Source organism: Rhea pennata, chromosome 4, assembly GCF_028389875.1.
Source record: "Rhea pennata isolate bPtePen1 chromosome 4, bPtePen1.pri, whole genome shotgun sequence".
Classification (NCBI taxonomy): Eukaryota; Metazoa; Chordata; class Aves; order Rheiformes; family Rheidae; genus Rhea; species Rhea pennata.
The window spans coordinates 68,299,988-68,322,402 of NC_084666.1; the positions used below are offsets into that span (position 1 = coordinate 68,299,988).

The window sequence follows — 22,415 nt, forward strand, 5'->3', positions numbered from 1 at the left end:
CTCTGCTATTAACTGAGCACTAACTGATGCTTTGAAATCCAGTAGAAAGCAGTAGGAGCATTACCTGCATGGTTTATCCACATGCGTCTATTGCAGTAAAAAACGCTTACCCGGAGCAAAGGATGGAATGGAAGATTTGGGTTATAAACTGGGTTTGCTGAAACAATTAAAAGCCATGTCACCGCTATCAAAAATGCATGTTTGCCATTTACCTCCTGACACACATCTCCTCGCTATCTCCCAAAGGATGAGCCCAAAACTGTACATATCAGCCATGATGTACGACTGAAAGTGATTTCTGTTCAAGCTTTCATCCAGCACCTCAGGAGGCATATAGCGCTTCGTTCCTACACGCGTATTTGGAGGAATGTCTACCTCGTTTGTATCACTGGAAGACAAAAAAAAAAAAAAAAAAGGGGGGGCATCAAGCATGCAGTAAAGTAGCTTGAAAAGAAAGCAATTTAGATGGGGGCAGCAGTAAATTCAAACCACAGCCTGGCTGGAACAAGGTCAGAAGTAATGCATGATCTTAATGGAAGGGTTCTTACAGGGAAAGCCTCTCAGTGTGAACGCGACCCTTCCTAAAAGGCTTACCCCCCTCCGGCGATACTGAGCGTTCAGGAGCACAAACCCAGCGGAGATAAGACTCAACAGGGATGCTGTAACATTTGGGAGATTTCAATACCATTAAAGGAAACTCTAACGCTGGTGATAACAATCAAGCCTTCATTAAATGTTATTTTCTTAACACGCTCTGCCACCTAATGCTTTAGTTTTAACAATTAATGCAGGAAGCTAAATAGCTGGGGACCACCATGCAGCGCGACCAAGTCAGACCTGCAAGGATAAACAGTCTGGCTACTTTTGGAGCTTTTTTCCTAGCTACCAGGAAACACATTCCCATTAAACACACAACCGGCTTTTTATTTCTTATTGACTGCGATTCCACTGTATCAGTTCTGCAGCTTTCAGAACTTTAAGGCATAAATTGCAGTTTGCTTAAAAAGGACTGTTTCCTTTTCCCGCACCTTCCAAATTAAATATTTTAAATGTGACAGAATAATTACATAACTTGTTATAAAGTTTTGTTCATCCATCATTACGAAATAACCAAAAAGCAGAGGTAAAAATTTGTCACATTCCCAATCATCAATATAGATATGCTGGTGCATTTGTGCATATCCTTAAAGACGTGAGCCCAGCGCCCTGCACTGACTTGCAGTATTTCTAATAAAGTAAGAAATGCAGAGAACTTTACTAAACTCATTACTTTTTCAGCAGATAGATTGCATCTTTACCACCTACTGTTTTCTGTCCCTGATTATTGTGTGAGAGACACTGTCTAAGGAAGGCTTCTGTCTGGGAAAAGTGAGTTCCAATTGGATTCTGACAAATATACATAAACACACACACAAATATGCATGTGAATTATATAGATAGAAATAAATATATATTTATATAAAATATTATATATATTTAGATATGTATATGTATTTTATATTTGTAATTAAAATATTTCTATATTTGTGTGTATTTATATTGTTATACACACACACACACACACACACACACTATATCGACCTTCCCCAAGAGGAACACTTGGTAGTTTCCTGTTCTCAGTTCATACCTAAAAGAAGTGTATTACTGTATATTTGTCAGGCAAAGTACACCTGGAAAGGGTAAACTGCCTTCTCTGAAATTTTTACAGTGAATGGCATATTTCCAAGTTGTTGTTTTTCTTCCCCAAAGTAAAATTATTTCTTCCTCATCTCCCAGAGGAAGGTACATTCATGAAGGAAAAGCCTCACCAAGAAACCTGATAGAGGAGTCAACAGTGAGAAGAGCATATAAAACTGTCTTTGCTTACACTCTGAATCATTTCAGTTCAAGATCTTGTACAGAATATTTTTTTGCTATACTTAAGGGAACCCACATTTTCAAAGCTGACCTCTGAGACCGAAACCTTCACTCTGTGGCCACGTTTCTGAGCTCAGGAATATCACAGGACTATTAACATACATCCCCAGCAGGAAAAGGCCTGAGAACTCAAACTACCTTCAAACAGAGAGAACGGCTGTCAGATAGCAATGACTTCTTTATGAATCCCAGGAGTGAGCAAGTCCTACTTGTCTGCTCCTTCTAAGTTGTTTAAACATATAACCATTTTTTTAAAATCAAATTTAAAAGCCATTTCAAAAATCAAATCTGTACCTCAGCAATTTGATTTGTAGGAAATGAAACAAAACACAAGTGGGGTGCTTTTCAATAAATCCCAATTTGCAGCATGTGCAAAAGATTGATATTATTCTGTATAAATTGTGAGTGTATTAGTTAGAGATTAGACAAGCTGAAAGCTTCATGGACAACTTTACTGACATGATTTCACCTGTCAGTGCTACGTCCTTTTGGCATGCGGTAACACTACTCAGGCTGACACTGAGCAGAAGCGATAAAAATGGAAATGTTTTTGCAAATGCAACTGATGCTGTCAACTATTACAGAGCAACCATTTACACACCTGCACAACGCGTTTACGTGCCATGCTCATCCACACAGGTAGCCCCTTCTCAAACACACATGAACACAGCGTGCAAGACATGTACGTGTATTGTACGTGCTTACCCACACGTGCACAGGCACTCAATAAGCAACAAAACCAACCCGCCTCATTTATCAACTTCCGTTTGGTATACTCACCTAATAAATTTAACAGCCAAGCCCAAATCTGCTATACAGCAGGTTCCGTTCTTTTTCACCAGGATATTCTTACTTTTTAGGTCACGGTGGGCAATAGCCGGTTTGCCTTGAGTACTGAAGATCTCCGTGTGCAGGTGGCACAAGCCGCTCACCGAGGAGTAGGCCAGTTTCAGCATGGCTTTTGTGTCCAAGGTAGTAGATTTCAGATAATCATAGAGTGAGCCATTCTCATGATAGTCGGTGATGAGATAGAGCTGGGTCCAAGACCCTGTACCCTTAATGTCTGCAGCAATGAATCCTGCCCAAAAGAAAAGATTTTCACACTAATACTTCTCACTGGACTCTACAACTGCTCTACAACTACAACTGACCTGTCAGCCACGGTCAGTGGTTTTATTTTAACACTGTCTTCAATTGCTTTTATCTGCACTCCATTTAGCTATGCTCATGTCACTATATCATGAAATAAGGACTTCTGCTGCATGAGGGAAAAGGTCTATTTTCAGGACAGCCCATGCCAAAGTTTGCCAGGGCTTTCCTTCCTTCCCTGGCCCTTGAGGAAGCTCGGCCGCATCAGAAGATCTTCCCTCCCTGTGCTGGCCGAGGCCTAAGCAAGCAAACGGGTTAAAAAGATAGTTTGGAAAGCTCTTTGAAAGCTGTACATTAACTTACCAGCCTCAACTTCAGTATCTGGGGTATTTTTGACAGCCCAGATACTCAAATGCAAGGGGCAGAATCAGAAGTGTGCTAGTTGGAATAGCAGCCTCCAAAGCCAATTATTTTTTAACTGCACAAGAAAATATCTTTCTTTTGAAAGGTGTTGCATGGCTAATTTGGGTAACAGACCACATAAGAGAGGACATCAGAGAACAACAAATACCAAACTAAATTTAAGAAACCTGTAACTATCAAATAATTATCTTCTTTAATTTCACTCACCGAGAATATTTTCATGCCTCATCAGGACAGTCTGGTAGATTTCTGTTTCTCTGAACCAGCTGGCCTCCTCTGTGGTAAAAAACACTTTTACAGCTACTTTTTCTCCACGCCACTTTCCCATCCAAACTTCTCCATAGCGACCTTTTCCAATCTGCTTTACCATCTGAATCTGTTTTGCTATGGTCCTTTGAACCTGCAAAATCCCAGGACATGCACTTAGAATTTGCTCAGCAGAAATTTTCTTCATTTGCTTCGGTCCTTCTTCCTCTCCTTTCTGCACCAGAATCCTGGTGAAAACAGGAATGTGCAGACTTTGCAAAATGGATTTCTGCAAAACTTCACAATACAGCAGCTCCCCACTTCCCACAGCAGACAGAGCTAGTGAGGTCATTCACGTCAATGCAAAGATGCCTTGCTAGGCATTTCCAAAATGCACCATGGCAACTCAAGAGAGTAATTTAGTCAGTGTGAATAAAACTTTTGACTATTAATCTTAAAATATTTATTTTCCTGAGAAAAATCTTCGCTTTGTGGAAATTCTTTGTTTTTGCTGGAAAAGCTTTGATAGAAAACATTCCTGGCCACCTCAACCCCACCCAGCTTCTAAAGGGCTAGGTAACACTTTTTAATTAAAACAGGAATGTTGTTAAATACTCAACACCTTTGATCTAGAGGCTGGGATTCAGAACCACACAAAACTGTTCAGTGCTCCAAAACTACCAAAGCTATTGAAAGAGGCTTCCTATTTCTTTTGGGCTCTTTGAAAATCCTGTCTAATAATTTCAGTATAAAAAATTGGCTTTAGGAACCACAGCCATAGAGTCAGAAAGGCTTTAGGACCTATATGCCTACATCAATTACAAGCATCATCATTATTTAGTAACGACAATAAGAAATGATATTTTTCCCAAAGATATGGAAGAGCAGCTTCAAATCAGTGGTTTTTTTAGTGACCTTATCAAAGCATTTGGGCAGCTGTATCAGAAGATCAATGCAGTCAGCAGCATTGTGGCGATACCCACCCTTGACAAGGGTGGTGGGCTACAGGGGACGGAACAAGGCTACGCTTAATAAACTCTCGTGGCCACAGAAAATCTTGGGCAAGTGCAGACTAATACGGTCTCAGAGGACTGGGGTACACTGGTGGATGACAGACTTCTAGAAATTCACAGAAGAAAAAATCAAAGCAGAAGCTGCAACACAACCCAATAGTGTTCACAGCTGACTCAACCTCACCCTAGTAAAACAACACGTTAAAATGTCACCTTCTACCACTTCAGTCTTGCCAGTTCAATTCATACCTAACGAGCTTTGTTTTTGTAGGATTTTACAAGATTTTTTAAGAAAATAACTTTATAGACTCTAATACAATTTCACCTTTTTCTAAGACTTTTTGATCTGGCCCAGGATATTGGTAAAATCTAGGCTAATGTAAATTTAAGGTCTCTAGGTTTTGCCACCATGCATGCACAGCTCTCAAGGCGCTTTTGCAGCAAGTTTGCACTGAGTCGCTATGAAACCATATTTGTTTCATATAATCACAAATATTTTTGCAACTGCGGCTGGTGAAAATAGGTAATCAAAACAGAATTTTAAAAGCATTTGCTTCTCTCATTGGATCTTGAAGGTCCAGTAAAAACTACCAATTTTACTTATAACCCCTAGTAGTGGAAAGTACAGGCCAGTAACGCAGAGCAGGACTGCCACAACCCCGCTGAAGTATGAAGGCATGTTCACGTAAGATCCATTATCATTTATTTTGTAAATAAATTACTGGTTTTCATATTAGCCATTTAAAGAAGGATAACAGACAATGGCATTTATGTAAAAGTATTTCCAAAGTTCCAGCTTTTTTTGCTGTTGTTGTTTTCATTTAAACGGGATCCCATTTTTTCAGCCTTGTAATGCATTATGAGACTTCCAAGATGGTGGCTTCAGTGCTATTATTTTTGATTAACATCAGTGAAAGCCAAGAGTAGAGATTAGCCTTAATTTTTAAAACTGATTTATTCTCCTTTATACTCTCATATAGTGATTGAACAATTGTTATATTACATTGGAATTTTGCTTTAACATTTGGTAATGTAATTTTAGCATTGTTGCTTTCTATTTTGCCCATTTTAAAAATGCATCCTGAACAATAATGCAGTTATATCAAATAACTTAATTTGTGTAAATATATGTAATGGTATCATAAAGAACATGAAATTACAATACTTAATGATGAAAAGTTCCTTGTTAAATTACATTAAGAAAATGAAAAACACATTTCTGTTATAGGTTTTCAGGCGGCAGAATACTATGTGAAGGGCCTTAACCTGGTTTCCTCTTGCTAGAACTGGTCAAACAATTTACTATGAATGTTTTTTTTTTTTTTTTTTTTTTTTTTTTTTAGGAATTTACCCATTTTGGGGGGCTGATAAACTAATTACATTTTTAAAAACATATTCATTCATCAAAGTTGTGGGATGAACTGATTTCACAAGCGTGCTGAACGATGAGTCTGTGCGGATTCTTCACAGGGAGTGCTTTTTTGCTTTCTTGCCAAACGTGCCGTTTGCTGCTTGAGCTCTGCGACCAGCCAGGCGACGTTACGCGGCCCTTGCTTTCCCCTCCCTGCCTGGAATCAGCCCACCAAACAACTGTTCCTACTTCTGCCAAAGTTTGTCTGTATTCTCTTTTCCAGCCACACACACACCTGCCCAACGCAGAGAAAATTCAAAAAAAGACCCTTTTTTCACTACAGCGTTTTTTAACGGAGAATTTGGTGGCTATCGCTGGGAGGCAATCCACTGAAAAGCAAAATTCATTGGAAGAGGAATGAGAAAAACCCCGTGAAAAGGTAAAGGACTGCACGCTGTAACTGAGCAAACTTCCTACGCGCCACTGAAACCCTCCTCTCCTTCTTGCCCCCAACATGTAACCTCCTCCCCTGAGTCTGCATGTGGAGTCGCTGGAGCATAAGCCCTGCACATACTTCTTGCTCTGTCAAGGCCAATGGGGTTCTGCTTGCCTGCACAGATTGGATTGCGCACCCCAGCTTGTTGGCTCAGAGCCTGTATTTGTGACCTACCGTATTTTTTCTTGGTTTCAAATTTGACTGGCAGCATTTAACCTGCAGCAAACTTTTCTGTCAGGGGTACAAACAGTTCGAGGAAAAAAACTGCTTGTTGAATGTCAAGATATTGATAATATCATGGTTAATGTTTGTTTTTTGGTGTAATATCTCCCCATTAGAATAACTGTTCTGCACAAAAGAAAGACATTACTGTATATCATAAACTGACATTTTGTAATAAATTTGTGGCTTGCTTTCCTGAAATAATAACTCTGAGTGTTTTATTCTTTGAATAAGAAATAATGATGGTCAAAACTCCTCCACAAAAAAAGCTAGAGCATTTTTTCTGGGCACTTTGTTAGCCACTAGTTTCAGGCATGGGCCCACAGGTACCAAACTACTCATTTCTTGCAGGCCTATAGTTGTTGTAGCTGTCTGGGAAATGCAGCAAACATTTCCATGTGCAAGATTCATTGTAGCTCTCATTTTTTCCTGTCTTCCAGAGCAAATGACTGTTTAAAGGAAAAAAATCTAGGAACAATGCATCTGTTTTCCTAGGCAAAGAATGGGAAAAAATTCCTCCAGGAACACCACCAAGTCCAGCAGCTATAAAATCTCCAGGCCTGGCAGAGCAAAGAGGAGGGCTAGAAGAAGAGTTGGGATCCCACCTCAGCCTTTGCAGTGGTTAATTAGCAGCATAAAAGACAAAGGCAAAAAAGATTCAAGTTTCCTGCATTTGTCCTAATTGCTATCGTGACTTATGATGTGTTATGCAACAAGTGAAAAAAAGAAAAAGAGGCCCTTGTGGTTAAATAAATGGGAGGCTCTCATTAGGAATGGTCCTCACTCATGGACACAAGACATGACCCCTCCTTTTCCACGACCACTGCAGGGATATTGGTACAGGAGACAACGAAGCTTTCTTGAAGTCTTTATTCTAACTGACAAAATTTCTCTCAACAGATGAAAACGGCCATCGATTTTCCATGCTCAGACCCAGTCACCAAGCCCATCTTCAACTTGTCCTTTTTTTCTGCAGTGGCTATGTCTACTGTCAGAAAACTGGATTAAAAAAAAAGTTAGCATTTCCTTTATATGAGAATCTTAGCACTCACTCCTGCCAGAACAAGTCAAGTTTAGTCAGATTTTAGCCAGTCACTCAACTTTTTGCCTCACTGTAAGGAATTATAAAATTTCTCATTTTCTTTCATCTTTAGCATGGAAAAGACCTGAGGGTCTGAAAAGATCTGAGGGAAAAAACAGATAGTACCCAGTACTGGGAAACTGGACAACATCTACTGTATTAGATTGCCACAAAGAAACAGGTCTGGTAGATGGAACGGACACATAGTCTCTGAAAAATGAAAATGAAATCAAATTCCTTTTTTCAGCAGTCATATTTTAAATAAATAGTCTTGTTTTTTTCTTCATTGCTAAGAAGCGATGACAGCCCTCAAAAACTAAAACTCCGGTGAACAGAAGTGTTTAGCTACAGGATATAAAACTTCTACCTTTTCAGCATATGAGCTCAGGGGTCTTGGAGTCCGTTCAGAAATAATGATAAACTACACTCCATTCCTATGCCTTTAACCTCTGAGATTACCACAGTACAAGGAAAATAATTTGTTCTTGACTTCTGAATGCAAAGTGAAGTCCACACATAAAAAGGCTCCAGGTTTGATGAATTACAATTCCTTTTATATAAAGACTGCGTGTCAGTGTTTGAAATGCTATTGTGTGCTGCACATAAAAAGCATGAAAATGGGCCTGCAAGCCAGACGCTGTCCTTTACACTGGGGTAAAGCCTGGTGTGAGGTCTATTATTCTGAATTTATGCTACGATATCTGAGCTAAGTACTTATCCTGTGTTATGTGAGCTAAGAACTGAGCGTTGAGGTAAAAAAGCTAAGCTTTTTTTGGCTTAGTCTCTGTAAAATAAAAACCTCCAGTTCTTAATTGTTTTCCAGCTTAAATATTTCCCATTTCTGGGGAGGGAAACCCTAAAGCAATTTGTATTTTCAAATACAAGTCTCATTTCTTTTTCTCCTCTCAAGACTTACCTCTGCCTTTTAAACTTGATATTAAAATAATATTTGTCTCTTACCAGGAGAGGGAGCCCAGAGCCGCTGCCGGAGCTCTGCGACTGCTCAATCAAATCCTTCAGGGACTCCCCGGGCGGGATGTAGGTCTCGTCCTGCTCCAGCCCGATGCTGTACCGCGGCCGGGTCTCCTGCCTCTTGTATCTGCCCATTCATAGGAAAGTGAAATTAGATTTAATGGAATTATTGAACATTATTATGCTGGACTTGCTAACTAATATTTTCAGTTTTGTTTTCAGCAAACTGTTTTCAGCATCCAAACTCCTTTGTACTCTGGACCACATAACTCAAAGACTGTGCAATCTGGTGCATGTTTGCACAGCAAAAGGAATGTTTCTTTCTTTTTTTTTTTCCAGAAAGTCAAATATTTTTAAAATAGACAGTGCAAATACCCTACTTTATTTCATAGAACGTAGTGGGTCTTTTAGGAGCAAAACAAGGTGAGATAATGGGACCTGGGACTATTTAAAAATGTGAGGAATTATTTAAACATAATGCGTGTAGATTATGATAACATTGTAGCCATATTTACTTACCCTTCTGTATCCCTCTCTTTTGGAGGATCAGTTCTTCACCACATAAAGAGGTTTAGAAGTCTTGTTTGCCCTAACAACAAACTTCATCCCGTGCCTTTTTTCAGATTCAGTAAAGAAAAACCTATGCTTCTACCTGAAAGGTGTTTTAGGATGCTAGGCAAAAGACACTATATGAAATGTATCACAGAGGCATGCTTATGACCAACATGAACAAAATATGCTTTTTTCCTACAACAAAATCATAACTGTGTTTTTATATTTTTCTTTAAATTCCACTTTAAATTTTTAAAACTCTTAAGTCCACAAAAAGATCAGTATCAGGAAAAATGTTAACAAGCAGCAAAACATTCCTTATTTACCTGAAGTAGCAGAATATGATGATAAGCACCAGAAGAATACTGCAAACAGTCACTGAGATGAGCAAGGCCTTATGGTGAATGTTTCCTTCAGCGAAGTCTGGAGTTTAAAAAGAAATAAAGGCAGAGGGAAGGAAGTCAGAAAATTTGGACAGGGAGGTGGTACCACGCCAGCATCGAAAGACACGCTTCTTAAAAAGCGCACCGAGCGCTTCGAAAAGGAAATAGGTAAAATAACCGGTGGCAAGCGCCGTCGCACATGGCGAGGAGCCCCGGCCCCAGCCAAGGGCAGGGCGGCCCGGCAGGCACGCACGCCCGCCGAAGCGCTCTCCGCCAAAGCCCGAGGCAGCCCCTCGTGCTGCGGATTCGCAAGCGCAACGAGACACGGAGACTCCTCGGGGACTCTCGGTTTGCCGCCAGGCGCTTTTCCTTTAAAGCTCCCGTTTCCCCCGTCTCTCTTTGCCCCCTTTGCACCGCGAGCAGCGATCACCTACCAGCGCACCTTTTGACCACGCTGGTCATGTTTTAGCCTGCCGTTACCTGCTCCCGGAGCATTAACAACGCAAACACCCGAGACCCGGCCAGCGCCTCTGAAACGGGACCCCGGCACGACGCCTATCGGGAAAACACCGGAGCGGCCGATTTCGCCCCGGCGCGCTGCGAGCCGAAACCGAGCGCCCGCTGGGGAAGGGCACGGCTGTTCGGGGGGGTAAAGGCTCTATTTCACGGTTTATAAAAGCAGTCGCCCCCCCCCTCCAAAACGTGTGGTTTGTAACAGTTTTAAGCTGTCGCAGCCTATCAGCCGAGGAGAGGAGAAACGGAGCGTGCAGACCGTACCGGCGGGCTTTATACTTGGGAGAGCCCGAAAACTTTATCCATGGTGAGAGTTCTCCCACTTCGCAGCATAAATCACCACGGAAGTTGAGGCTAAAAGCCTTTGTACTTGGGAATAACGAATGCTCATGTCAGATGCAGAGGGAGTAATTCCGATCTTGTTCGCGTTTCTGTGCGCCAGGGAGTAAAGCGATGGAAATCAGCGGATTTACACCCAAAGCGTTGCACTACCAGAGCTCGTAATGTGCCGACACTGTTCACGTTGCTTGGGTGTTTATGTCAGCTTGGGTGAGGGATGATCAAGATGCCAAAATGTTAGCCGAACTATGATCATTTTAAGTGACCCAAACACTGTGCCCAACATTTTCAATGGGCTTCTCCAACTTAGACAACTAAGCAAACATGGTTCGTTTTTCCCAGAGGCACTTTGAAAGTGCTGTGTAGCTCTCAAAGATCAGACGTCTTCATCCAAATGCAGCAGACATCAGCATGCCAGCATTTCTCACTACCTGAAGGCAATTAGCCGATGCAAGTGTGAAGAAAGCACGTGAGACACAGACAAACATGTATGGTCTCCGACGCGGGAATGGCTCGTGCAGATCACAGTAATGCTGCTGACTACACTGTCTCGGGAGGTTACGTCCCCCGTGCTACTGAAGTCACCTAACGTAGCTTTAGCAATGCTTCACCGGGCAATGCTTCACCAGGCACACCATGGGCCTGAAAAGGGCGCTCTCAAAAAAAAAAAAAGGAGAATAGCTTTGTACACCTTCATATTTATTTGGCTATAGATGATGAGAGGTGATGCTCTCATGGTAAGCGAGCTACTGTCTCACCTTTCAAATACTTCCTGTGTTTCCAGAGTGTTTTGGTAGAATTTCATTTGCTGGCTCATTTGAGGACTTCATAAACCAGCTGGCACATGGTTAAAAAAGAAAGAAAGAAAGAAAGAAAGAAAGAAGACTCCCATCTTGTATTTTCAACATCTTTTAATTCTGCCGAACTGAGCCAGATCAGTGCTGCTGGGGACCACCTCTTCTCGTGCAGAGCATGCTGCTCCCCATACACCAGCAGGACAAACGTCCTCTCCCCAGCACCATTTAAAGCAGGCAGGGCATGGGACGACTTTTTGGGGCAAGACAGAAGGACGGAGCAGCTCAGCCTTGGAGTCTGCTTGCTCCCTGGCTCGCGGGTTTGCGGTTACGCCGGCTGGCGTGATGCAGATACTCCATTCTTAAGCAGTCCAAGGCAGAGCTGTGACTTTTCAGTGTTATGTTACTTGGCAACGCAACATGCCAAGCAGTGGGGTTATGAGAATAAGCAGTAGCCACGGAGGAGGCAGCAGGGAGCTGTTACCTGGGGGGGGGGGGGGCACAGAACAAGCCAGCAGCTGTTTCGGGAAGCTTCTTCATGTTCCTTGGCTCGGGGCTAAGAGCAAAGCCCAGCAAAGAATAGAGGACAGCTCTGAGCTGTAAGAGAGCAGTGATGTGCGCAGGGGTCTGTCGTCACGATCGGCAGAGGATGGGAGAGACGAGGACAAAAGGGGGATCTTCAGTGATACCAAGCAGCCTTTTGGTTGCTTCGTTGTGACTCCCCCCCACCCTGCTCTCACTATTTCTTCAGCTCGCTTGGACATCAGCGAGACTGGGCTGATGCGTGCACTGAAAACGCCTCGCAGCAGGTCCAAGGGCGAAGTCGGCATAGCAAAGAGAGGGGAGGTTCTCCTCTCTCCCCAGGTCCCTCCAGCTCACAGCGTTAAGACTATCTCGGTAAAACTGGCGGTGAAATCTGAGGCGGGCAGACTGTGTGCACACATCAAACCCCATCACTCCTCCAATCGTTCCCTTGCCCATTCATCACTAGCACTACAAGCAAGGAGCCAGACATGGTGGCACCACCACTTCTGCTTATATAGGCTCTAAATCAGTAAAGACATATTTCTCCTTGCGACTGGTCTCAGCCTGCACTTTCGCTGGGATTTCCAGGAATATCTTTTATCGTTTAAAATAGAGGTGTTGTATCAGATCCAATTATGATTCTCATTTCCTTAATAAGACAGCTGCACAACTGGGAAGAGGACTTCATGGTATCTCTAGGGTATTTTATCCTGCTAGGTCTGTTCCTAGGATGAGATCAAAACTTCAGCTTAGCTATTGCTACTTTCTTCCACCTCTCTTAACAGAGCTTTGCTGCAACAAGTGTTAATTATTCTAGCTTCTATTTTCACATATGTGGTCCTCCTTTCTTTTCATGGAGAGAGGGCAAATTCCCCTTTCCAGCATGTACCAGATCTGGAAAAACACTTTCAGGGCACAATTTGCTTGCCTTTGTAGCTGTTGCCTTGGTAATTTGCAGTTCAGCAACCTCTGACCTACAGCTGGATGATCTCCCTAGATGCTGTTTCCCACGAGAGATGACCTTGGACATAAGTTCACCAGAAGCAAACTTTCTTCTGTTTTTAAATGCTGAGTAACGTACAATATTTTTCATGGTATCCTGGAGGTTGTGAGGTTGCTTCTATAAGCTTGTATTTAACGTCTTTTTTTCTCTCCAGAATTCACAGTTATGTTTAATTCGATTTACAATTCTAATAGTAATCACTCAGTCAGACCCTAATTTAAATGTTTCCAGTAGAAAAAATGATCACAGTCATAGTATTGGCAACAGCTGACATGCAGTATTTGTACAATAATTGCAGTGAAGATCTATAGTTCAAATTATGGATTTTCCCTCAGTTTTCACCCTCGGATATGGCAGTGACAAATTAAAACAGGTCTGGCACCAGGTATGACATAGTTGCATAAGGCTTTAATGAAGGTGCTGACTTCACTTCTGTTCAGCCACGTTTTATGAAGTAGCTTCTAAAATGTATTTCCCCAGTACACTAACATGCAGGATACTGGTATTGCAGGGCTTATTTCAAACAAAGATCTTCAGAATATGCTGAATGAATACATAGCCTTTTGTTTGTCATAAAAAGATTAGACAACTTTGCAATATAAAGTAGCTACAGTCCTGTTCCAATGCTATAAAATTACTCTTTCAACAAGCTTTCTCACTGCTATTTAATGGGTCTGCCACTACAGTGCCCAAGTGATGCTTTATTTACCCGTTATATGCACAGAGCGAACCCAAAAATCTATATAAATAACTTCTGTCGCTAGCAGAAGCTTGTTTTATTACTTTGGGTACGAGCAGCAGATAGGACAGCCAGATAGCTAAAATCTTCACAAGGCAGATGCCTAGTTTTGGACATTCTACACTGGTTTTAATATGGAATTAACTCAGTCAGCAATATGAAGAAATCATGGCATCATTTTCAAAACTGAAATGACATTTATTGACATACTAAATAAGTGTGAATAAATACTGACTTCCTTTCAGGGCTTCCTTCTCCATCCAAAGAACTTAAAAAGAAAACATAACATATTGGGAGTAAAATTTTAATGAGGCTTCACTGACTTAACAGCTTGCTAGCAAATATTTGCATATTACCCTCCACAGGCCTGATTCTCCAGCCTACCTATGCACAATTCCACAGAAGCAAAAGGAACTGCTTGCATGCATGAAGGCTCGCTCTGAGCATGCATCTGCGTATCTGCTGTTGGTTTAAGCAAGAGTGCATCTGTGCACAGATCTGGATTTTCAACCCACCATAACTGAATGCAATGATTACAGATTCTCTTGCAAGTCTGAACTGATTTCCACAGACTAAACTCCTTGCTGGCCATAAAAAAGCTTGGCCACTGTGGCCAAGACTAAGAGGTTATCATGGGTGAATGTTACTTTTGCTCAGGAATTAAGATTTTTAAAAAATGAATTTTGCAACACCTAGTCAAAATTGTTCTAACAACTTTCGAAAACAGTACTTAAATATGTTTATTTAATATTATTTAGATAATATTTAAATAAGACATGCTATAACCTAACCCAAGTCTTACCCCAAATCCATTAATTTAATACATTTCCATTTGTTCTCAGACAAGAAATTAAGAAAATTGTTGCATGACTTGTTACTCTATTTTAAGCTATGTCTGGTCTCAGATGTGTCTAACATAAGCTACTATGGAGTTATGAACAATACCATTTGTCACGCATATTGCAGTGACAAAGAGACGAGTCAATCTCAAGGTTTACTATGAAATTGAAAACACACAAAACAAAAGGCCACAACTGACCGAGGTGTTTGGATGACCGCTAGTGTGCATGTCTGTGCTGTGACAATATTGTGCAACTCTAATGCATCTCATGTCCCTTGCATTTATGCAACATAAATAATAGCAAGTATCAGCTACAACCGATCAGTACACTGCTCTCTCTGACCTAAAGCAATTCATATATACTTTTTTAATACAGTTCATCTTTCTAAGCACGTACTGTTGGAGGGGGGGGTTTGGTTTTGGCTTTGTTTCTGTCTGAGGTGTAAACAGCAACAGCAGGAAAAGATCAGTTTGGGGCTGAATTTACCTCTTCCCCTTACCTCGATTTTTCAGAGGCGGCAGTGTAGGATGTAGATGTTTGTTACAGTAGTCCTGACCTGTGCAACATTCAATAGATCTTCTTTGGTGTGGAATGGGAGTGTCCTGCAATCAAAAATGTCATAGAAAATGCAGTAATTATCTGTGGTGTGAAAGTACATTGTTGTTCTGGCACTTGAGAGAAAGGCGTGCATGTCAACTAGATTGTGGTCTACTACAGGTTTCCAGGATGCGTGGAGTAAGGAATTGTGCCACCTCGTGTATCCAGAAACACTTCTTCAAAATCATTAAGACATGAATTCATCCCTTCGCTATCTCTGTTGATGCCCTCGTAGTGCAGAAGGGATCTATTGACCCTAATGGTGTAAGACAGAGCTCTGACAGTTACATATGAGCATGCATTGGAGTTATATTATAAAAATAAGTTAACTTGCACGTTCAAAATAGTTCAGCTATACTAATACAGAAATTGCTGTGTGGATTAATTTACCTGTCATGAGAATAGGGGAAAAGTCCCTTTCACAGACCTTGATGCCGCCCTGGCTAGATTGTTCCTGTACTCATGTAAAATCATTCACGCTTAACTGTAGAAAGGGCAAATGCTTTAGAGTCATCTTGCTCCACTGCCCACAGCCTTTCTATTGCTGCAGTAAGGTTTGCTCTAAGACAGGTGATTACTGGACTCTACGTGAATCTCCAGCATCAAAAATCCAAAACCCAAGTGGAATTGCATGTAAGGCACAAAGGTTGCTGTGTTCGATAAAACAGCATCCTGACTTATTTTAGCTGCTGTAGAGACTTCAAGAATAAGACTGCGTTTCTCTTCATCAGAGCTTCATCTGAGCAGTTATAATGTCACCATCATAAACCATTCTGGGATGTAAATGCAAACCCCTCAGCAATCAGTGCAGAGCACCTATTTGCCAGCTGAACAGAAGTGCAAAAGATGGGCTTCGTAACGTTTGTTGACTGCACTTCAATTGGAAGGCATCAAAAAGCCCAACAAAACTTAGGCAGTAAATGCTTTCTTACCCGACACTGAAAGTCCGAACCCTCTAATCCTAGACATCCCTTGGTGACTAAATGTCCACCGGACTCGTCTTCTTCTATTATGGTGAAGCAGTAGCCATCAGTGCTGAGGATTGGAAAGGAAGAATGAATCAAGAGGAGTTTTTCAAGGGAAAATATGTGCTGCTAAAGAGACTCTTAAGTACTGCTCCTTGTAAGGCACTCCTGCTATTAACAAATCAATGTATTTCCTCCAACAATGTGACAAAATACAATGAGCTGAAGTACTACGGCACAGGTGGCAAAAATGCAGGCTACTAACAAGACAACTTGTTGCAATGCAATCCAACAACAAATGACGGCACCGAGGATCAACTTTTCCACACACAAAGGAGGCTGTGCCTCAGAGCTGACACGCTTCCCCTCCCAACACTTCTCAGCTATAAACCACATTAACAAACATCTCAATTTTCTGTAAATGCCTATGGACATTACAGTGTTAAGACTGGAGACCTGTACAACTGCAAGCATCTGTGCTACAACAGGTCTACCTTGTGCACGAGGAAATGAAATGTGGATACTTGCACCATGGGAGAGACCTAACAAAACAAATATTTTTGAGATATTAACAGTAAAATGCTATTTAGGGTGATTTGTGATACCTGTTTTAACCGTATTACAAACTGCAACATTCTTGTGTATGAGTCCTTGAGTTACCATCAACACCCTTCATAACTGTTTACGTGGGTTATAAGCCTGAAGCGATCCATAATGCTTGCGTTTACAAGAATGTGCACCGCAGAGGACAAGTATCTTAACAGATGGCGAGATGGTGCTCGTGATAAATGTCCTTCCTTGATGAAGGTCAAATGCCTGAATGTTACGGCAAGAGGAGGTAGAGGGCACAAAAAGAACGGCTGAGACGGCCGTACATTAATTTCTTAGTGCTCTAAGGGGGGCATGTAACGTGTAAGGAAAACAAATTGACGAACTTGCCTGAAGAGGATCCAAAAGTAAATAAAGAACTCTTTAATACGAGACATTTAAGTTACATAAAAATAAAATATTCCATTATTTCCCCAGCAAAATAACATTGGTTATTACGTTCAATGAATGTATATCAGAAGAGAACACTCAAACTCAGTTAAAAAAAAGGAATTAGAAAGCAAAGAGGATTAGAAAATTTAAACACAGCAAAAGTTCAGATGATTCACTCCTCACTTGAATGAAAGGCAAGTCTAGTAGAGTAACAGCAGCAAAGACAATGAAGATGTAAGGGAAGAGGGGCACTGTTACACATTGGCTAGCTAAACACGATTTGCAAGTATTAGCTACAGTACAGACAGATGCTGGATAGGATCATGTCAAACATTTGCTGCGGCATATTTTTACATTAGTGGTGCAGGGTCTAGCCACAGTAAGCTTATTACTTCAAATAATAATCTATCACCAGTTATTGACTGCTGGATTTGAAAAGTAACCAGTGGTACATCACAAATTACTTTCTCGGAGAAGCAAGCAAAGACTTCTGCCCTTCTTTGACATTACGCATACGAGTAAGGCGAAGGAGACAGTAACCCCTCTGGGCAACAACCACCTTGATTTCATTGCTTGAGCTTAAGATAGGAACGATAGGATTGCCAAGAAGAGAGACTGTAAGGAATCCATTAGAGCAGAATATTATATTAGATTAGATTTTATTTGTTTGCATGGTGCCTTTGATTCAAAGTAATGAGTAAGTAAGTTTAACCCAGGGGACAGAGCAACAAAACAATAAATTGCAATCAAGTGAAATGCAAAAATGAACTCCACAGCTAACAGTCCACAGTAAAAATCACAATACTCAGGTCACAGAAGGAAAGACAGAGGGATGGAGGAAAGAGTCAAATTGCTTGCAGAAGGGGAAGAGAAGCAAGGAAGTCAGTGGTTTTATTTTGTTTCTTTTTCTGACTTGCTATGGGACTCTGACTTTTAGTTCATATTTGAAAATTAGATTTAGGATCCCCAAGCACTTTTGTCACTCCGAAAATTTTATTCCACATCTAAAAAGACAAACAAAATTAGGCTGCATAGAGCAGTCTGGGAAGAGACATAAAACTCATGTTTTGTACAGACACCAATACAATAAGGAAGGAAAACTATGATAAAATTTTTAAAAGGCCTACTGAGCAAAATAAAAAAGGATACTGTTTGTTTCTATCTCTAATGAAAAGTAAGTTAGAGAAAATGTTGTCATGCAGTATAAGAATCCTTTATTCTATGAAAGATTTCTCAGGAATTTGGGCAAGAGGTTGAAGTGACTCTTCCGAAAAGTAAGAATTACCTCCTAAACATGACCCCTGGCCCCCACCCCCGGCTCTCCTCCTGCTTCAGAGCGTGTCAGGAACACTGCACACTGCACGGAAAGGGCACAGCATAGCCCTGCGGTTTTACTCATTACTCCGTTGCATACCTGCTAATGGTAGATTTTATTATTATTATGATGACAAGTTAGGAACAATTCAGATAAGTCTGCATCATTGCTAATTTAATGTTTATTTTGATGATCACACAAATAGAAAAATATGTACATTGTTGGTATACACAAAGCAATACTAAAAGCTAAATTCTGCACTTCCTAGCAAATTTTTAATATAGAATTGATATTTTTTTTAATTGTGTAATTTGAATGATATGTAAAGAAGGAATTCAACTTGATCTTACAAAATACATTCAGGTACACCTACATTAACCTCCTCCACTAAAGCATTATCTTATTACAGTATGGCACAGGAAAGTGCTTAAATACATTTTGGATGTGATCGCTAATAAGCACAGATTTGGTATGTCACGTATTTGCCAAGAGTGAATTTTTACAGCCAAGTCAAAAGCCAGGAATATAGAGGGAGTTTATAAGGGAAACACCGACGGACACTGCTGCAGATGTGCTGCTACCAGTACGGGTTACCAGAATGAAAGAGGTGATCTTAACTGAGATCTCTGCCAAATGTCAGAAGAGAGGATCAGAGGCCAGCAGCTTTGCAGCTGTCCAAGTAGATGCCCTTATTGGAAAACAGCCGTGTCTCACAAGGGATGCAACACTTTTCGCTACTAAAATTTGACTGCTAATGGTTTCCTCTCCTGCCTTCTAAGTGCACTGTGCCGTGAGGTTTGGCAAAAAATAATTTGTCAAAGCAACATTATTTCTTCATTTAGTGCCTGTGACAAATAGGTTGATTAAACAACCTGATGAAAAGATTTTCTCTCTTTAATATTATTCGCAATTAAGTCTATATGAGTATTATTATTTTTGTCCACACCTCCCGTGTGTACTTCTAGCTGTAGTATCAGGATGAACTACGCTGTCTTTACATTTCCATCCAAAGCAGTATGACAAGATCCTGCACTGTTCTTAAAAATGAGGAAAAAATTTTAGGTTATGTTAGGCAGAGGAACCTGGAAGTTCATACAGCTGTGTAAAGCCTGGCTGAATTAACTAATTGAAAAATTGGCTTAGATTCCCAATTTGTGTCTAATTCATACATTTTGTCACATCCTTCACTCAAGGAAGATGATGAAGGCCAAACTTAGCAGAACTTTTGTCTTTGGACACTGTCCATAAAACAAAGAGCCACTGTAAATGTATTCAACACAGGCTCATTCTCCACCCCCCAAAATATAGTAAGTAGTTGTGCATCAAAGAAGTAGCCTGAAACCAAGTGAGAAAAAGAGCATCATGCAGCTGTTGAGCCAAATGCACCTTCAGATGCGTGTGTAGCTATCTGGAAGGCAACGAGGGACACACAGATGTAGCAAGGCAAAGTTGGCTCACAGTGAACCAAAGTTTCTGGCCACACAAGTCTCCAACTGGCTGATGTAGGTCCTACTCTGCTGCCTGTAGTAGCTCTCGGCTCAGTGCACGAGCTTTGTGCAGAATGCATGAGATTTGACAGGTCAACCAACACGAGCGCGTTGCTTGGAGTACAGCAACAGCACCAGGGACGAGCATCTCTGCATCCTCACCAGGATTCTGCAGCACCTTTCGCTTATGCACAAAACCTGCTTCAGTACACGTCAAAACTACGAAGAAACAATAGTCAAGACGAAACTCCTTTTCTTTCTCCATTCTTTTTCCTTTTATTTTCTTTATTTTGGCTGCAAAACTGAAACTCAGACCATTTATTTCACTTGACCTTATGATTCTGTTGCCACTGTATGTGTAAGATGTAGCTTCTTTTTTAATGGTAGAACAAATTTAACATAACTATTTACTATTTTAGAATGTTTTCTTGGTTTAAGTAAATTCCATATGCAAGGGAAGTACTTTCTTGTTACTTGTGCTAGAATACGTGAGATTTCCCTTGCATATGGAATTTACTTGAATCAAGAAAACATTACCATTTGCCATAAGGGAAATACATATTATACATACTAAAATCCTATATGGGCTACCCTATGAGCAAAGCTAAGAACGGGCAATTTCTGGAGCAGGGCTGAGAAGTACAGGACAGAGAACCTGGATGTCATTTTGACCACTTGGGGAGACAGAGAAGCCACCCGCCGGGCCAAGCATGAGACACACAGCCCTAGCAGAGGAGGAAAGAAAGACTGAAGCTTGCTAGAGTTTCTCTCTGCTGATTTGTTTTTGTTTTTATTTTTAACCCTCTAAAGTGGACTTCCTTGCCTCTTGTACAGTCCTGTATAAAGGACTACATTTTCCAAAGGAAAAAAATTTTTTTTGAAAAGTTAGTCGCCTTTATCGCATCTCATCATGGCTCCTTTATTAGAAAGTGTTCGATTTTACTCTAAAAATCAAAGTAGCCTAAAAGAAAGGATGTTTGAATTTAGTGTTTTGCGCAGCTCTTGTAGAGGGAAAGCTTCTTCCCTCTACATGCTAAATTACAAAGAAAATCCAATCCTATCATCTGGGGAACACGAGAATGAAAATAAAATCACTCAAGTGAATTATCACTTTTGCTAATGCTGAGAAAGCAACTTAATTATTTTATTGCCTTAGATAACCAAAGCTACCTTAAGACGCAACTGGGGAGAAACACAACCAAGACCAGTAGGCAGTAAATAAGAAATCAAACTCTATCTGCCTGATCTTTAAAACTGTCAGCATTTATTTGTGTATGGGAAATTGAGAGTACTACTAGGTATCTAATCAGCCTCTGCCTTTATTGTAAGCCCATTACAGTCACAGCCAATTAAATTTAACACTATTTTTTAGATACACAATTAGTCATGATTAGACACAACTACACTGCCCACCCATTCATTGCATATATACAAAATTTGAAAACAAACAGTAAAACAAGCCCCTGGTTGTCTTCAAAGCACTTTGAGCTTCTTTCGCGAATCCCACAGGTGTTCAGAAAGAAAGATACAGTTTCAACAGGTTGCAGGCTAGCACATCCTTTACAAGCAGAGGATTCTAAAACTTTCACAAATATCCTAATTGTCGGGGCATCTGAGCCCACTAATGAGCTGTAACGGCCCCAATGTGCTTCACTTGGGCCCCCGTGCAGGCACCTCCCCGCCCAAGAGCTCATTTAAGCTCAGGTCTGGGCAGCCAGTCCCCCTTGGTGCTATGTTGTGGCTGGGCCTGCCTTCAGCCCCATCTCCCAGACAGACCCTAGGACAGCCTACAAGTACCCAGCTCGGCCTGCTGCGTTCAGGTATGGAGGGATGAGGCCATGGCGGGTGTGTGGTTGGTTTGTGGCCCTACTCCTCTGCACAAGCATTTTCTTGATGAGGAGCCTCCAGGACACAGGCAGGCTTGACCACTGCCTCTGTGGGGCTGAGGGACATCAGCTGCATACATTTGGTGGGAGAGTAGCTTAATATGAGATATACAATATCTAGAATCTCAAAAATCCACCAGAATCTGATTTTTTAATGATTCTTCTAAAAACAAGATTAAATTCCAGGAGATTCAGAACTAAACTCCTACTTAGTTCACCTGTACAGGTATGACTTGGGAAAATACACCAATTCCCTTAAATAACTCATTTAGTATAGGATGTTATGCAATCTTTGTATTTTAAGACCAAAAAAATGCTTCCTGTACCACACACACACACACTGCTCAATGTTTGCAATGTTTTTAGTAGGGTCATACTGTAAAGAAAGCTTTAACTAGAGCATTTACTACTGAAATAGAAAATAATCTGCATTTGTAACTGTGGTGTTATCCTCAGCTTACTCAAGTATTGTGGAACTTATGCAGCAGTATAAAGAAAGGGGAAATCTGTATGCGAATGCAGGAAGCTGTCAGAGGATTTGAAACAGATGTGGTTAAGAATATTGACTTTAAACTTCTAAAAATGCAGTTGTGGAGAGGATTCTAAATGGCCACCAGATGTCCTCATTTTATAAAGACATTCAGAGTGCTAGTATTACAGTCTGTGTTCGTGCCATCAGAGAGA

The 22,415-nt window shown here is 41.0% G+C and overlaps 1 protein-coding gene across 1 annotated transcript in view; it reads right to left on the reverse strand.

The window, feature by feature from the left end:
* The window catches only part of BMPR1B (bone morphogenetic protein receptor type 1B), a 113,183-nt gene that overhangs the window by 3,710 nt on the left and 87,058 nt on the right, over window positions 1-22,415 (reverse strand). Inside the window, exons 3-9 of the mRNA XM_062575015.1 lie at window positions 16,030-16,132; window positions 15,000-15,102; window positions 9,689-9,785; window positions 8,799-8,937; window positions 3,637-3,829; window positions 2,698-2,995; window positions 213-388 (exon numbers count right to left, since the gene is read on the reverse strand). Of these exons, the coding sequence (XP_062430999.1) occupies window positions 213-388; window positions 2,698-2,995; window positions 3,637-3,829; window positions 8,799-8,937; window positions 9,689-9,785; window positions 15,000-15,102; window positions 16,030-16,132 (1,109 nt within the window). The remainder of the gene's footprint in view (window positions 1-212; window positions 389-2,697; window positions 2,996-3,636; window positions 3,830-8,798; window positions 8,938-9,688; window positions 9,786-14,999; window positions 15,103-16,029; window positions 16,133-22,415) is intronic.